We start from the raw sequence: 17,974 nt of genomic DNA, 5'->3' as shown, positions 1-17,974 counted from the left end.
CCAGTCTAACCAGAAGGCACAGGCAGCCTTTCACAAGAACTGATTGGGGCTGCTCAGGATCCTGATGCGGAGGGAACACTGACCTGAAGCGATGGCTTGCCGGAAGGAATGTTCTGGGTGCCCCGAACTAGCGGGGGAGGGGTGGTCACGACACTCCCAGTGGAGCCTGCGGGCTACAAGAGAGGAGGACACGCGGAAGATGAGAGGGCCGCCAGCCCCGCTCCTCCCACACATAAAGCCGACGGTGGAAGACTGGTTTTCTTCCTCTTCCAAAGGCATTAGGCTCTCAAAGGTTCTGTTTCCAGCCTGCTAAGTCCATCCGGGGCAGACACTGACACGTTTGAAACGGGCAGAGAGATTTTCTAGCATCCCTCAACCCCCTAGGGACTCTTCGCATCACTCTTGGTTTAGGCACCAGCTCTGCTATCCAGGGGACAGGAAGGCTGGCAGTGGTGCCTGAGGCAAAGGACCTCAGCCAAGACAGGACAATCCCAAACTTGGTGAGAAAATGCTGGGTCCAGGCACTTCTTAAAGTCACATATTCCACTAGAGAAGAGACAGTGACAGACTTGGTTCACTTTACCACGTCTTAAAGAACTGACAAGGAAACGAGTAACAGGCAGGCTCTGTCCATCAGGAGATTAACAGACGCCAGGCAGTGTCTATTTGGTGACTAAGGGTGGGAGCTCAAGCAAACCCCCATGTCAGACCAGTAAGTGTCCTCCTGTCCGGCTTCCTTAAGGGGACACATGTTCTAGACACTCTTTCACGGCTCATACTGCCCGAAATGCATTTACTTTCTGGTTTACTGAGATAGTGATTACAGTAAAGGGAAGGGTAGCTTCATCACCAACCAGGAACCTTCCCAGAATGGGGCACCAAAAAAGCCCAACAAAAGAAACTTGACTTTGCCTTACGTGGTAAGCAAGCACAAGGAGCCTTGGGCACCAGGGGAGATAACAGGAGCCCCAGGACTGGGCCTCTGGGGCCTGGGCCGTGTTGTGGCACACCCCTGCTGCATTCAGGAATCTGTCCACAAAATCGCGGTAGCCCCCGACAGCCAGCATGGCCATCCACAAGGCAAGAGGCCTTTCTGGAAACAGGCTCTGGACAGAGCTCTTAACCCAGAACTGTGATTCCAGCAGCTTCAGAGACATCTGCTCTCCATTTCCTTGATGCTTTTAGTCTACAGGGAGTGAGTTTTACATACTCAGATCCGGAATATCCTAGACTGAAATGTACTCTGACATCCTTTCAGCTAAACTTGAGTTCTGCAAATTTCCATTTCAGACCTTGGCCCTCATGCCCCTGAGGAAACCTGTGCCCTCACAACCAGCCTTTCTGGCTCCTGGCGCTGAGGTGGGCCATGGTAACGACTGTGGTTCTAAATGGCTCCCACTGACCCCTGAGGAGGGAAGAGACTTGCCCACACCTTCTGGGCAGTGGTTTCCTTTTGTATTTGACTCTGCCGCAACTTTTTCAATAAAACGAGTTTTGCTTCTTCTAGTCTTAACTCTTCTTTCAGTTGCTTAATCATTCTTTCTCGTTCTTCAGGACTGCTTTTCTGCAAGGACAAGAGAACAAGGATTGGCAGGGAGGGCCGGCAGCCGGGGAGCACAGACTCCTCTGGCACCAGCTCCACTTGGGAGTACCATCGGGCAGGTTGTTACCCAGCATGGGGACAAGGCTCACCATGAGGGCCTCGGTGCTGGTCTCCTTCAAGGCCTCCTTCATCAGCCCGTTCACTCGCGGGCTTGCGGGCTGCTCACTGTCAGACAGCACGATCACGTCAGGCGAGGGGGCTCTCCTCTCGGACTTCATGTCACTGTGGAGCAGGGACAGCAGGTTGTTACCAGGGTGCCCTGACTATGCCAGACACTGTTCCCCAGAGCCCTTGCCCACACTCCACAGACGCCTGGAATTCAGCCACAGACACTGCAAGAAGGTGGGAGTACGACCACCCCTCTAGGTCTCCACAGCCTCTCTTCTTGGGCCTCCCCACAAGCTGCCCGGGCTGCCTTCTCTCATTGCACTCACCACACAGCAATCAAACCCACCAGTTTACAAGTGGGTCCTGCAACAACCAGGACTATTCGTGGTGCCCACCTCCATGTCCCCAGGGCTGAGGACATCTGTGTGTCTGAGAGTGATGTAGCCATTGTGGAAAACACTGCAGCTTTCTCTACCACGTGGCTATGTGTCAGGAGCCCTGACAGCGGGCCAAGACCACGCTCAGCCCTGGATCCCAGGGCCAAGGTTAGGTCTTGGCCCGCTGTCAGGGCTCCTGAGTGCTGGTGTGATGGAATGTGTGCGCCTCACAAACCAAGGGCTGCCACCTGCCCATGCTGGAAGCCACCTGATGGGGAGCCTGGCCTCATGCAAATCAGCCTATCTTTGCTCGACCCAGACTCACTGACAGCCCTCACACGTGGGCAGCCCACCTGTCCCCAAAAGATGGAGGGCCTGATCCACATGCTTTTGGCCTGCACTCTAGCACATGGACACGGGATAGTACCACCTCAGGAGGTGGCCGAGGCTGCCTGCTGGATAGTTCTTCCTGGGTCACACGTGGCCTCTCTGTCTTGCCAGTGGCAACGTGACAGCAGTGGCCACATGTTTTGAAACTGACTAGAACACAGAACACATTTTCTCTTGCACATCTGGGTACTCTCCATCTATGTGATCTGCTCACAGACTGGTTTCCAGCCACCCCCACCTCCCACGCTCTAACAGTGGGTTGACCGGTCTGCTGCCAAGGCCACCTCTACCTGTTACCTTTTTGCCCTCTTAATCCAATCCTGCCCACCCCACAAGTTCCCTAGGATGTAGATGCATATCTAGTGCTGCTGAGCTTCTGCTATGGTGGCAGTGACTACACACACACAAGGACCAATGAGTCCCAGAGACGGCGCTTTGCCCCTGCCAAGCAGCTCCGTTTGCTGAAGGCATAATGTAAACTTTCCCTTAAGATCTGGCCTCAGCACATGTGTTGAAGGAATTGGATCCTTCTGTCAGCAGGAACTCCAGCCCAGGACAGAACGTGTCCGCTAGGTGGCACTGTGACCCAGAGAACAAAGTCAACTAAGTTGACTGGTAGTAACAGCTCAAAGTTGCCACGCTCCTTCCACCAGACCCCAACGGAGCAGGGACAGAGTCACAGACAGAAAACTGTGCTTTAACAGCCCACGGAACTGCCTTTTCCATTCCTGGAATGAGTTGAGTCTTCAGGGAAGAACATTTGCTGACCCTCCCTGGATCCTGGACGCCCCCCTCACTGCTGCCCACACCCCGCCTCTCCGAGCTGCATGGTGGCTGCACTTCAACACTCCTAGCCCTGATCTGATTTAACCAGCACAGCTGCCGGCTGGCCTCTCACAAGAGAGCAGGGGAATGGGAAAAAAGGCACCATTTCAAAGTATACAATCCCCTCATTGGGCTACCAGCTGGCACTCTCAAGGCCAGAAACTGGCTGGTTGTTTATAAAGTAAAGTAACCAAGGACGTCTCACTTGGCCTCACCAAACCAAAGACCAATGCAATTTGGGAACTGCTCTTTCAAATCTGTGTCTCTCCCTGAGGACTGCGCACTCCACCCAAGATCGACTTGCAAGGTGATCTCGGGGCTCCAATTCCAGGTTCACAGACACTGAGCGGACGCAAGGTCCCAGCACAGGACCCGTGGCCACTGGTTCCAGGCTAGGTGAGCTCCCAAGTGGCTGTATCAGGAGGCTGCAGGCAGGCAGAGCACCAGCCCAGGCAGAACCACATCTAGAGTTATAGACTGCAGGCACTTCCTGAGCAAATGTGGCTGAGACCACGTAATCTACAGGGATTTATCACTTTCTATCAGCTCATTGAGGGCGTGCATTTCTTCTGAAGGTGAGATATCTAATAAAACTCAAGTTTGCCTGAGGGAAGAGGGTAGGGTGAGGGACCGAGACCATATGGAGGCTAAAGCTCCCTGAGATGGCCACTCTGACCACAGCACTCCCATCTTGGCCTCAGACTAATCAATAACTCGTCCAAGAGATGACGTCACCTCCCATCAATGATCACTCAGCATCCCAGCAGCCAGCAGGGAGTGAACTTCCTGTATGCTAATCAGGCCACCAAAATATCATGTGACAAAGGCATTTCCCTCCTTGGTCACGTGACCCTTTAACTGTGCCTTCCAACGTGAAAACCATGACAACAGCCAGTTCTAACCGGTTTGTGACACGCAGCCTTCATTTTGAGAACTGAGGTAGAGTTCAGGTACTGTCAGAAAATGGAGGCGCCCAGCTCACTCTGGGGCTGCCGGGCTGCAGGCACTTCCTGTGTGGTGCTGGCCCACAGGGGACTGTTGGCTTGTTACAGGGACCCGGGTCACTTCTTTCAAACACAGAAAGGACACACCAGCTCCTCTAATTTCCAACATGAAAAACTTTCCTAAGCTAAATTTGTAAAGCAAAGGTGCTTCAAGTGTCTTGTACTTTCCCAGAGAGTTCTTTTAATTCAGGAAAAAAGAACACCTCTTTGACACAGGCTCAAAATTATCGTATTTTTTTTAATTGTTTTAAATTATAAAATGATTTAGGCCAGGAGAACAAAAGCAAAGGAAATCTAGCCCAACCTGCCAGGGGAGGGGGGGCTGTGGCCAGGTACACGGCTTCATTCCATGGTAGCCGCCTGGGCACCAAGTCTGTTTGGAAACGACACGATTTCAGGGCAAATCCAATAAGACCATCCTGCCAATCTTAGGAAACTTTATATAAAACATTATGATCAAAAGAGATTTAACATGACCTACAAAAATCCCTGGAAGCAGGCCAGGCTGTTATCAGCGAAAACAGTCTCACCGCCTCCTCCCCATATGCCGGCCCTGGCTAAACAAACACCAAAGTTCTGTTACCTGCCAGGAACTTCCTGTCAAGTTTCCTGGAGGGTGGGCTAGGATTATAAACTTAACTCAAAACAGGACATCACATCTACAGCACCAGGTGACCGTCCCAGCTGCTGACCAACCAGTGTTAGTGCAAAGTTAATATTTAGTGTCCTCCAGGCCTGTGCCAGGGGAAGAGGTCGGATCGAGGGAACACAGAAACTGTCCTCGGGGGCTCTGACCTCTGTTGTTCTCTGCCTAGGGAAGGCGCACTTCATCCACACTCATTCATTCATTCACTTACTCATATTTGCTGAAGACCTACCTAAGAAGCAGGTGCTACGGCAGGCAGTGGGGATTAACCCCTGGATAGAAGGCAGTTCTGTCCCTAGGGTCCACCACGAGAGATAGACCCAAAACCAGGATGGGGAGAGGCACGTGGGGGTGTGCCCACTACCACCCACCTGAGCCCAGAAGCAGCAGGGGCAGTTTCTCTGGAGCTCATACAAATGCATCACCTTGCTGCCCCAGACCTCCTCAAAGCCTGCATTTTGACAAGATCCGGGAGCTTCCTGCACATACTAAGGAAGTTGGTGATGACTGTGAACCATGGCCCAATGAGGCCTTGGGACAACAAATTCCTCCTCAGGACTGGCCCGGGGAGACAGGTAGGGCCAGCCTCAACCATTCCTTCCCTACTCCCCTCATCTCTTGGGCCTGGCTATATGGGGAGAGGCAGGTGGCTGCTAGCCGTGTTTAAACGTGGAGTGGTGGGCTTCACTAGACCTAGCTCCAGCCTCACCTGCTCCTTCTGCAAACACTCACCCTGACCCCACCGGATTCTCCCCTAGGGCATTCCTCCCACTCGAGACCTCACATCTCCCAGGCCTCTCTGGCCCCCAGCCCCTGTACTACAGGCTCCTCCTGCCCACAGACATGTCCTGTCATGGGCTCCTCCCACTTCCATGTTCCTCCACCACACCCTCGGGTTTCCCCTGTGAGCCCCAACTCACCCTTCAAACCGTCTGTGCCCTCAGAAAGGTCCCTGGCTGGCCCAGTTATTCCACAACCCGGCCCTGGAAGCATGGTCAGCACTCCCTCAGTGTGCTCATGGGGAGTCCCCACAGTGAACACCTGGGGAACCACTCCCCCGCAGCCTGCATACCTGGGGAAGCCTTCTCAGCCCTGCTCCCTGCTGTCCCTCCTGCGTGTGGGGAGATCAGGGCAGAACTCTGAGGGTTCTACTTACAAGCAGCACAGGGCTGAGCAGGGACCCCCTGCCAGTGACCAGCTCGCTCACCCTCACTCCAGTAAACTCGTGCCAAGGAAGTACCTTCACCTTGCTGCACAGAGCCAGCATGGCAGCCCTATGCCAGATCAGCCCACCCTCCTGCAGCCTTCCACAGTAATGCTGTCATTGGGGGTTCCCGCACCCCAAGCTGGAGCTGGAGGCCATCACAGGCACACATGCCATCCTACTTGGAGTTTGTCTCCACAAAGTCCAGGCACTGTGGCTCCCAGTGAGGGCTAGGATGTTCCCCGGGTGACCCGACGAGCAAAGGACAAGAGAGAGCCCTGACTTGACACCACAACCCAGAAAAGGGGGTAAGACCTGCACCTCCCCAGAGCCAGAGGGGCAGGAATCTCCTCCCAGTGCCATGCTGGCTGAGGTGGGAGAGAAGCCACAGGGCCTCCTTCCTCCCAAAGCCTGTGGTCATGCCTACTAAAGTGAGCACCAAGCCTGCACACTACGAGTCATTCCTGCACAAAGCCACCCAGGTCTCACTTGGATCTGCCTCTTGCAAGTAAGGAGCCCAGGGCAGGACACTTCCCTCTCCATGCCTCCTACAAGGACGAGGACAGGAATCCTTGCCCTGCTGCCCCTTAGGGGTGCTCAGGGCCAAGGAGGCTCAGACACCCTAGGAGGCCGTCAGGGGCGTTCAGGCCCAATCCTTCCTGAAGTAGTAAGGGGCTGCTCGCTGTGAGTGCCAGCTTGCACAGAGCAGACAATCGGCCTTGGAGGGTCACACTCGAATATTCACAAACCGGCAAGTGCAGGGACTGTGTCTGCTCTGTGCGCTGCTACATCATGGCGGCAGGAGAGTGCCTGGTATGGTGGGTGCTCAGGCCAAACGGTTGGCGCACGCCCACCACTTGCTCTTCCTTGGCACCTGGTTCCAGAATGGGATCTGTGAGTTCACAAGGAATCCAGTAATGCCTGAAGACAGACTGATAACCTGGCACACATGGGCAGCTCTTTCCACATGTACAAAGATGCTGCTAAAGGATGTGCAAATCCACTTAAAAGGACTTCTGAATTCTGTGTCATTATGTGTCTTTGAAAGCAATACGCCCTGGAAATCCAACCCCTAACCTGTGAGTCCAGGACTTTAGTAGATGTTAAAAAGGAGACCTAATACTCATGGGTCGACAAAAACCTGTACAGAGGACCATGGTGCTACACCCTGGCGAAGTCGTTCTGCCCAGCTCTAAGAGGCCTGTGGAGGCAACTCATTCCAACTGACCCCCACCTCCCAGCACTCACACTCCCATCCAGTCCTATACCCGGGACCTGGGCTGGTTTTAAGACTCACTCTCTGAACTACAGGAATGTGGAGAAAGCAACACTGTAAGTTTCCAAGGCAAGGCCACAGAAGCCTTGCAGTTTCCACCCGTGCCCTCGGAAAGTGTACTCTGGGGGGTCTGACTGTGCTGAGACCACCCTGGTGTAGGATGTCAAGCTAGCCACATGGAAAGAAGTCACAGAGACAGACAGAGAGACGGGCCCAGCCACTGCATGTGAGTGACAAAGCCACCAGGGACATCCAGTCCAGCTGATGTGGGACTGCAAGCATGAGAGAAGCCAGCACTCAGCTGGGACCAGCCAACCAGCAGACCCGACAGACAATGCTACACCAGTCCGTCATTACTTTAAACCACTAGGCTAACAGGCCGGCAGCCCAGCTCTGTCCCCAAAGAGCTAGCCCATACTACTGTAACTCCACATCCTCCCTCAGACTGTCCCCAACAAGGCCACCCACCATAGACACTACCTGGGACAAAGCAGGGAGAGAGAAGTCGGGAGAGAAAATCTGCCCATGGCAGATACAGACTTGAGATGAGAAAGCCTGGTGTCTGAGTCAAAGCTGGAAAGCAATTACACATGCCAGTGAGCCCCCCTATTCCAGAAATACTTCTAGAAAAGCCCTACAAGAGAGAAAAATAAGACAGTTACTACCAGTTTCCGGGTTAGTCCTACCACCTGGCAACATCTTGCTGGCAGGCCCCTTCATATTATGCATCTCAACAGACACATGCTTCCGGGATCCTTCATAGTCACCTGGGCGTGGGGGCTACTCACTGGGACTCCATAACACCCCACTCTCTTGTCCCAAGGGGAGCTGTTCACTCAGAGACACTCGGTGTGATAAGAAAGGGAGCTCTGCTGCACACAGACACAGGCTGCACCCCAAAGCCAAAGACTCGCCTGCCCCAGGGGGTGGTAGGTGCTGACCAGTGCCCGGTCCCCTCCTCAGACCCTCCCACCCCCCACCCCCAGGCCCTGGAGCCCACCTGCTTCCCGCCAGCCCCAGTCCCTCTGCAATTCCCTGGACTCCCTTCTTGGCATCCATTACCACTTCTCCTAGCCCTGTAACTTGACACCCTGTTGGCTGGGATGTCAAGAGAAAAGCTCAAAGCCTGTTTTGTGGGGGCCGGGAAGTCAGAACACATTTTGCTTCTCGGTCACAGAGGCCACGGAGGTGAGCAGCTGGGATGGGATTTTTGAAACCCAGCCATCATTTTTCCTGGAGACTTCAGGTCCAACTATCGCTCTGAGACTCTATGATGGTGTGCCCTGCCACAGCTATAGCCGAACATCTCAGGAGAAAGCAAGGGAGCACGTGGGGCCCAGCTCCAGCCCTCTGAGCCCATCCCCCCTCCAGGGCCCCCAGCACAGAGGTGGGCAGTCCCAGGGCGCAGGGCCGGAGTAGAGGAGCACTGTGCCGTCAGCAAGGCCAGGAGGCCCCCAGCCTGTCCTGCTAGGGCTCCTTCTAGGAACACAGAAGCCCCCGGAAGTCACACGGCCTGGTCAGGGAGGGCCAGAGGACCTCATTGTGCATGGAAGCAGTGACAGGGGCCAGTTCTGGGGGCGTGCAGAGTCTCCGAGGGCTGTAGAGACAAGCCAAGGATGGGCAGAAGAGAGCACTCCCTGGGCCAGCAGCTGGCAGTGGCCCCACGGAAAGACTCCAGCCCCAAACAGCAACAGGGCAGCCTGCAGGGCCAGCACCTGCACAAGGAGGTCACTGAAGCACAACCGTGCCAGCAACCGACATGTCCGGCTAGGACCCAACACCACCAGGAATGCTAAATCCAACTCAGCAGGCTCTGCTCACAAATGCAGGAGGAAGGAGCACTTGTTAGAAACGACCAGAATCATACAACTGAAAGCCTGACCTATGTCAGGTTTAGAAAATCACCCAGGACATTTGCTGACCCTTTACGATGGCCATCTCCACGCCACCCACCAAGATACACACTTCCATGTAATCCTCTCGGCTGCTCCATCATCACTCCAGTCCACAGGCGAGGAGACAATCTGAAAGGAGTGACCTCCCGAGGGCACATGACTGTCGTATGCAGATAATCTGGGCCCACACCAGGTTCGGGCTTCTGTGGACCCCTGGCAGGCCTGCCCAACTCTGAGACACCAAGGGCGGGTGTGTGCACCTGGCACTGTGCTGGGACCCAGGCACCCTTTCCTGGTCAGACCAGCTGGGTGCCCATGGCCTGCAGAGGGCTTGATGGCACCCCAGAAAACGAGGGACAGGGTGAGAAAGGATGGGTCCCACATGAATGTCAACTCTGACAGCCTCTAACTTAGGATATCAAATACCATTTTTGGACTAAGGGGAAAGTGTTTTTATTTATACTTGAAGGATCCTGGACAGCCAACAGCATCTACATGCCGAGTCCCCAGGGAGATAAACAGATGACAGTGTGAGAACATGGATGCGGTCCTTGGACTTGAATGGGAAACAACTCTCCTACACATGGACCACCACCTGCCCGAGGGAGCTGGGTGGGGTTTTGGTACTTGGGCATTCAGGCTCCCCAAGAGCAAAGGCCCTGAGAGAGTGAGGGAAAAAGAAGCATGGGACTCCAACTGGCAGCCACAGCACCAATGTGCCAGGCCGACCTTCCTCCAGGGAGGAACACAGCGAGCACCCAGTAGCACTCTGCAGCATGGAGGAACTACCTCTATCAGATGAACCCAAATGTAGCCCCTGGGATGCCAGCTTCCTCACCAACTCACAGTAAGAGAAAAGTCACTGGTGTGCAGATGAAAACCACACACAAGAAACAAACACTGCTTTCCAACTTGTGACAACCATACACTTTTGTGACAAATAGAAAGCGCTCACTTTGCCTGGAAGTTTCCTGACCTCTTACCAGTGTGCTGCCTGAGAGGTGAGCACAGAGCCCTGCCAGGTATCCTTGTCTCTGCCCATGCTGGACAGCCCGCTCCCGCCCACCTGCACTCCTCTGTGTTGCACTGGGCTACTATACGGCAGCAGTTCTCCCAGCGTGGCCCTTGGGACCCTCCGGGGGCTCTGCCAGGTATCATAAACACCAAGACAACATTTGCCCTTCTCACCAGGTCGGGACAGCAGCGCCAAACTGTGCCAGGACTCAGTGTCATCACACTGTAGGCAACGCTCTGGATGAAGAAATATAGCCATTACTGATTTTATTAAACCTCAACCATTGAGAACATATCTTTTTAATATTTTGTGACAAGATAAAGCACTGCGTACTGAAGCAGGACAGCTGTCTGGAAGAAAAGCACATGTGTGAACATTCATGATGCTTGAAGGAAGGACTGACAGACATGCTGTGGTTATTAGACCTCAGGTGTTTGGCAGACATTTTCCCCAAAATGGTCAAAGCAAAGCCTGTCACTTCAAGGAAAACAACTGACAGTATTTGTCGCCAATGATAAAGTTGCCATTCTGACAAGCAAAGTGTAGAATTTTGGAAACTTGTGTTTGCCGATGTGAAGCCCAAAGCTTCCCAACAGATCAGATATTAACTAACCTGATTTTGCGGTACTGAATAATGAAATGTGTCAGTATTTGAAAGATCTCTGTAACTCAGTAAATTATTACCTTCTAATGTTCAACGGTATTTCAAACTCAAACATGAGTAAAAGATCATTCGGGGGAGAAGAGACAAATATCCCAGAGAGAAGAATCCCAAATAATTTGTGCAGATGCTCCGCCCTTGAGGAGGGGGATTGTGGCCCCCACCCTTTAGGTGTTGGCTGTAAATAGTGACTTCTTCCTAAAGGGTACAGCAGGGAAGGGGGGACGAGAGTCACTTTACAGTGGAGACACCTTACAGACGCCACCTTAGCCAGGTGATCAGGGTCAACATCACAGTGAAGTCGCATGGATGGCACGTGCCCTGGACACGGTGTGACGAGAAGGGCGCTTCCCCTCTGTGCTCCTCCACCCCAAACCCGTCGCCCCAGTCCAATCATGAGGAAAACACCAGACAGATCCCAACTGGGGGCATCCTAAAACACACCTGCCCAGTTCTGCTCAAAACTGTCAAGGTCATCAAAACCAAGAATGCCCAAGAAACCATCTCAGCCCAGAGGAGCCTATGGAGATGTGGTAACTAAATGTCATGTGGGATCCTGGGACAGAAAGGGTAAAAAACAGGAAATCTGAATAGATTATAGTCTTTGGTTAATAGTAACATATGGGTGTTGGGTCACTACTTGTGACAAATGTTCCACAGTAATCTGTTAACAACGGGAAGACTGGGGCAGGGTGTGCAGGAACCATCTTTGCAACTTTTCTGTAAATCTAAAACGATCCTAAAATTAACAGTTTTTTTTTTTTAAACAAAAAAGACTGTTCTGTTCAAAGTGCAAGAGAGACTGATGGATTTTAATGTAACTGAGTACAATAAGTTCACTGAAGAGGTTTCAGAGTCCATATGCAACTATTCATTAGGAAAAGGCCATTTTGTGTTTTGGTGTCACATTAAAGGAAGAAACACAATTATCCAAAAAGACTAACCAAACACTCCTCCGTGTTCCAACTGCTTCTCTGTGTGAGGATGGACTTTCTTCACATGCTTCAACCCTAACAACATATCACGCGACTGGATGCAGAAGAGATAGGAGAATCCAATTGTCTACTTATTAAGCCAAGTTTTAAAGAGATTTGCAAAATAACTATTTTTTATAAAAAATGTTTTTTATGCTACCATGTAATGGGTTTACTATAGTTATCTTTAAACGAATGAATAGGTATTTTCAAACTTTCCAACACAGTAAACATCAACAGATATTTTCCACACAATCAAACATTCTTTGGGGCCCAGAGACAGAAAAAGGGTGGCACCAGTGTTTTTGACAAAGGGTTTCCCGCCCCCCTCACAGATGCCAGTCTGAGCAAAGGCTGCCGACACGGAGTCCTCCTGACACGTCACAGCGCACGTGGCTTTCTCTTGCTGCCAAAGTTGTGTTTTGAAAAGCGAGACATACAAAAATTTAACAGGACTCACCCCACAGATACACTGTAATTTCCCTATAAAATCTATTCAGTTATAAGCCAACAAAATTTGGTAACCCTGTTCTTGTGGCCTTTAAAGCAGCAACTAGACAGGCCCCACCCAGGCAGCCTGGACACCTTGCATCTGCAGATAGGGAGCCCAAGCACAGACTTCCTGGTGGCTGACCAGGTGCCCCAGGTCCCCAGTGCCAGGACCCTGTATCTCACACCCCACTCCCCCCAGACCACTGCTCTCCTGGCAAAGGCATTACCTCCCTCCTCCAGCATATCTACCTCCCCCCTCAAGTCCAGGTGTCTCTAGGCTCCACTTAGGCCCAGCCCACTAACTCTCCCACTCCAGAAGGCACTCCATGGCCTGCCCTTCCCAGCCCGACAACCTGGCCCTGCTCCCACCATAGTGGGCCTTCTCAGGCCCTGACTCTGACCAAACCCAATGACGCCAGGGACCTGAACCCCCCCCAAGCACCCCAATTTCTGGGCTGTTAGCTCCCTAGAAAGTGCCTCCTGAACCACTCTTTCCCACACTGCCCACGGACACTGCGAGTCCTCCTGAAGGAAGGAAACGCTGTGTACCTGGACTGCTCATTCTCCTTAGAGTATGCTATTGTGTTAAAGCTGCTTCTGAAAGCAGTCAAGGACTTGCCTTGAAGAACTGTGCATATCACCAGGTCTCAGTCCCACTAAGACCCGAAGCTTTTCAATGTGGTCACATCACAACTATTTTTAAGATTTAAGCTCTAAAAATAAGCAGTCTTATGGCTTGGGACCCAAGGAAGGGGACACATAGCAACGTCTGGTATGTCTCCCATCGCTCCACCCCAGAGACGCTCCCCACTTCTTTTCCCACCCCACCCCCAGGCAGGCCCCTGCATGGCACCAGCATCAAGGCCACCTTGGTCAAGGGATCTCAGCGTCTTCAAAGGCAGCTGACCCTACCTGGCTGTGTGTGTCACCTGCCTTCCTCCCACAGGGGTCTATGGCCATCTACTCATTCTGCTCTCCCTCATTCTCGGACACCCATGAATCCCAAGGCTCCTTCCCATCAGCACTGCGACAAATCTTACTGGACTGCACAAGGAGCTTCCAAGATTCAAAAATGACCAGTTTCACTTCAGAGGAGACAGTGGGTTCTGAGGGTGGGGTGAACTGTCCCAAGCCACATGGGGATGTGAGTGGAATCAGGCTGCTAGATACCCATGCTCTTTATCCACTACTTGCTGCTCCCCTCAGGCTCACAAATTATAATTCATGTGCTCGTCTTCTTGAGGAAAAAAACCTCAGAAATCTCTAGCAATCAGGTCAGCTCTCCTTTTCCTTTAGGGCACCTTCTGCTTACTGAGAAAATACTCCTCTCCCAGTGTGATTCCAGCTTGCCCCACTTGGGGTGACGTATACCCTGGGAAGGTCTTGGGTATTCGCTCCTGTTCCTACCTGTTTTATACAAAGGGCCCCCTTCATCCCACTCCTTCACCAGCTGAGGTGGCCATGAAGGACAGGATGGGATCCCCTGGCCCGGGCGCTCCAGCCAGCACACTCACCACCCAGCTCCCCAGCTTGGTTATGGTTCTGGTACAACTACTCTCAACATGGCAGAGAAACTAGCCGTGAGATCAAAAACAATATATATAAAAGCAGTTTTAGCCAGCATAGTGGACCTGACCAGTCAGGGACTCTCCCTCATCTATCCCCATAGGTAGAACATTCAAATGACCCACTACAGTGGCCAGGGCACTGGTTACAGGATGAGGAGCCTGTCACCATGTGACAGACAAAGCACTACTGAGGACACGTGCTGCGAGGAGGTATCAGAAACTGCAGCCGTTCGGGGCCAGCCCCGTGGCTTAGCGGTTAAGTGCGCGCGCTCCGCTGCTGGCAGCCTGGGTTCGGATCCCGGGCGCGCACAGATGCACCACTTCTCCGGCCATGCTGAGGCTGCGTCCCACATACAGCAACTAGAAGGATGTGCAGCTATGACATACAACTATCTACTGGGGCCTTGGGGGGAAAATAAATAAATAAAATCTTAAAAAAAAAAAAAAAAACTGCAGCTGCAGAATTATACCAAATAATTTCAAAATAAGGAAATGATCCGCTTAATCTGCAAATCTGCCTAATTTATACATGTGTGAAGAGAAGAACTCCTGACTGCTAAAGGATAGGTGCTTACCTTGATGACACTGTGATGACACAGTGTCCTTTTGGTTCCTGCCAGGGGCCGCCACATGGCAACATCCTCAGAAGGCTGGCACTCTTGAGAAACCATCCCTTTCAAGGCCAGAGGAGGGCACCATGAAGACAACAGGGAAGTGGCGAAACTGTGGAGCTCTTTACCTGTCACCAAGCTGGCTCCCGCTATGCCCCATGTGCGCTGGGTCACTTTGGGAGTCAGAAACAGGGCATCCAGAGTCTGTCGCCCTGACATCCCAAAATAATCTAACGATTTTTAGAAGTAGAGGTGAACCCCTCAAATTTCAGTTATTTCAAACCTGGGATTAGATACAGTCCAGAATAAAGGCAGTTGGACAGAAAGACAGAATTGGGATGACGAGCCTACAGAGAAGATGTGCGGTGAAGAGTGAGGAGATGGCAAGAGGCCACAGAGGTTTGGAGAGGCAGCAGCAGAGGCAGGGAAGGGAGCACAGCACCAGGAACCGATTTCCGAAGGAACGTACCTCTTAGTTCCCATGCGCTGAACGTGGTAAGAAACGCAAGCAAGCTACGGCTCTAGTTGGAGCTGATGGAGCGGCTCCCTGAGACTGCCCAGCCTCTGCTGCAAGTTGCCCAGCAGTAGACAGAGAATTAGCAAGTGAAAGGCAGCAGCCAGCCCACAACAGGTGCTGGGCCTCCGGAGAGCCTCCCACAGAGTGCGGTGCCCCCAACTCAAGGAAGCGATGGAACAGGCTTGTGGCCTTGGGACTTTCACGGCTCTCATGCATGGTGGCGGTGAGGGGAGGGGGTGTGTGTGTGTCAATCCCTGCCAGGAAGACTGCAGGAGAGCCAGGGTAAGGACCACAACCACACCTACCCAGGCCATGTGAGAACCTGCGCCCTTTCCAGAGCCATCATGCCCACAGCTGTGGCACATTCACCCGCCTCACTCAAGGAAGCACATTCCAGCAGACAGCTGGCCGGTGGGCCAGGCACAGCTGCGGTAGGGCATGGTCCTGAGAAAAGGGTGGCCGGCCAAAACACCCACCCACTGCCAAGCAGGCAGCCAGTGCAGCAACGATCGCTGGCCTCACGCTTCTGTCACAGAAGGGAAAAAGGTGACAGCTGCACAAGCAGGTCAGGACCTGGACCTAGACCTCTCTGGAGACCCGGTGGCTAAAACTGTAAAGACTGATGACATCATATAAGGATGAAGCAGCTGGACCCCCACACTTGCGAGAGTAAAATGGCCCAGAAATTTTAGGGGAAAGGCCTGGCAGTTTATATAAAACAACTCAACACACACCTACCCTAGGACCCTCGAAATTCAACCCCTAGGTATTTAGCAAGAGAAATGAGGACCGACGACGTCCACTCAAAGACTTCTGTAGGGATAATCATGTCAGCTGTGCTCACACCAGCCCCAAACTGGAGACCATCCAGTGCCTATGGACAGGTGAGTGGATAAACTGTGCATTCCCACGCAAGCGTCACTCAGCAAAATGCTGATACACACAACAAGAACAAAGCCCAAAGCATGCAGAATGAGGGAAGCCAGACTCCACTGAGCACATACTGCATGATTCCATTTCTAGAAAGTCTGAGAAAAGGCAAGATTCGTCTAGAGTGGGAGAATAGGCCCAGTCAAGGAGGGCAGGAAATGAAGGGAAGGCTCCAGGGAACCTTCTGGGGTGATGACAAGGTTGTGTATCCTGATATGGCTTTGAGCTACACAGGTGGATGCATGTGTGAAAATCATACCAGGAGAGGCTCACATGGCATGCTCCAGCATTACCTCCTTGCAGGGCGGGTTGGCAACCCTGGTGTTTACTTTATCCTTCCTCTCCCAAGAGGCCGCTTGTAAAGAGCGTCTCCCCAAACAACAAGGACTCTACCTATGACCTGTGGAGTTGTCTTGGAAAAGTTCAGTGATGCACACCTTTTCCTGTGGGCCCCATTTCTACACAGAACAGACCAAGGCCATCCACACAGTCCCGCGTTATAGACAACAGGCAACTGAACTATCACGTTACTTTCAGATTCATTTTCACTTTGGAAGAGGACTCGGGTGTTAACGTAGGCGTGGATGATGTGCCCACACACACAACATTCACCACTGTGGGCCACCAAGTCCTGTCTTAATTCCAAATGATCAGCCAGTGAGATCCCTGGGTGTGGAAGAGGTGACTGGTTTCTACATGGATGTGTCACCCTCCACTATCCCCTTGGAGAACCCCAAAGTCTCAAAAGAAAGACAAGGCAGTAATTCTGTCATCAGGGACACCAGCTTCAACAAAGATACCCTGCTTTGCAAGCCCAGTAAACAAGACAGCACTTTTAGTGGATTTCACAGTCTGTTAAAGCTCTCAAATGCTTGACCAGGCAGGTAGAAAGCCAGAAAAACTGCAGCCAAGAACAGCTCGAACAGCTCAGATGCTACTGCCAGCTCCCAGTAGGTCAAAGGCCCGTCAGTGGGGATAGGAGCCCCTCCTATCCACGCCACAGGGCAAGCTCTTGGTCCAAGTGAAGCCCTAACCCAAAGCAAACAAGACACACGATGCAAACGGGGGAGGGGAGAGAAGAGGGAGACACATGACTGCCCCAAGGCCACACACCCCAACAGAAGCCAGCTACAGGCAGTCACGAGGACACTCGCCCCACATCCACCAAGGCCCATGTGGAAGGCTGTTAAAAAGCAGAAACGGGGCTCCTAGTCTGCCCCTGACCCACCCACGGGACCCTTGGGCATGCCGGCTGTGTTTTCTCCAGGTAAAATGAGGAAGTAGAAATGGTCTGCTTAGGCATTCAGTGACTTCCACCCCCAAGTCTCCCCAAGACTCCTGCACGTTCTTTCATAATATGGTACTCCGGAAAGTAGCTGAATGATCAGAGCCTGTCTAATCATTTCTGCCCCCCAGGACCAGCATGGTGCCTGCCACAGAGCTGGCCTGGTCCTGGCCTGTTGACAATCCAGGAAGAGTTGGTGCCTCAGAAAAAGGCATACACAAACATGTTTTCAGCGAAGCATGGGAGTGGCCGTTCACAGAACCCCTACATAGGGCCAGGGTGATGAGGGACCCAGTCTTGAACTTTCCAATGCCAGAAACCTCTGGAGAAGAGGTCATATTTTACTGATTTGAATGCTCCTTCACCCAAGAGGAAAAAATTTAAAAATATGCTGTTCTCACCTGTGTGTGGCCTAGATTATTTCTGAAGATCAACAATCTGTGACAGCGACTTTCCTCTATAGGAAAGTACAGGAGTAGAATCTACTTATCACAGAAAAAACAGAACCCAAAGCAGATTCCTCTGACTGTCTCAGCTCCAGCCTCATCCAACAGTCCTGACTTGGGGCGGGAGAGGGGCAGCATGTGCCCACA

General features: G+C 52.4%; 1 protein-coding gene across 6 annotated transcripts in view; it reads right to left on the bottom strand.

Annotated features, from left to right (window-relative positions):
- Positions 1-17,974, bottom strand: part of GATAD2A (GATA zinc finger domain containing 2A) — a 94,574-nt gene that overhangs the window by 10,847 nt on the left and 65,753 nt on the right. For all 6 annotated transcript variants that reach the window (XM_058563883.1, XM_058563885.1, XM_058563884.1 and 3 more), the window contains 3 exons: positions 1,693-1,825; positions 1,433-1,564; positions 84-173 (listed from right to left, as the gene is read on the bottom strand). In XM_058563883.1, the coding sequence (XP_058419866.1) occupies positions 84-173; positions 1,433-1,564; positions 1,693-1,825 (355 nt within the window). The remainder of the gene's footprint in view (positions 1-83; positions 174-1,432; positions 1,565-1,692; positions 1,826-17,974) is intronic.

The sequence above is a fragment of the Diceros bicornis genome, chromosome 20 (genome assembly GCF_020826845.1).
Source record: "Diceros bicornis minor isolate mBicDic1 chromosome 20, mDicBic1.mat.cur, whole genome shotgun sequence".
Lineage (NCBI taxonomy): Eukaryota > Metazoa > Chordata > Mammalia > Perissodactyla > Rhinocerotidae > Diceros > Diceros bicornis.
Note: the sequence above shows the minus strand (reverse complement) of the source record. Positions and strands in the feature narration are given on the sequence as shown.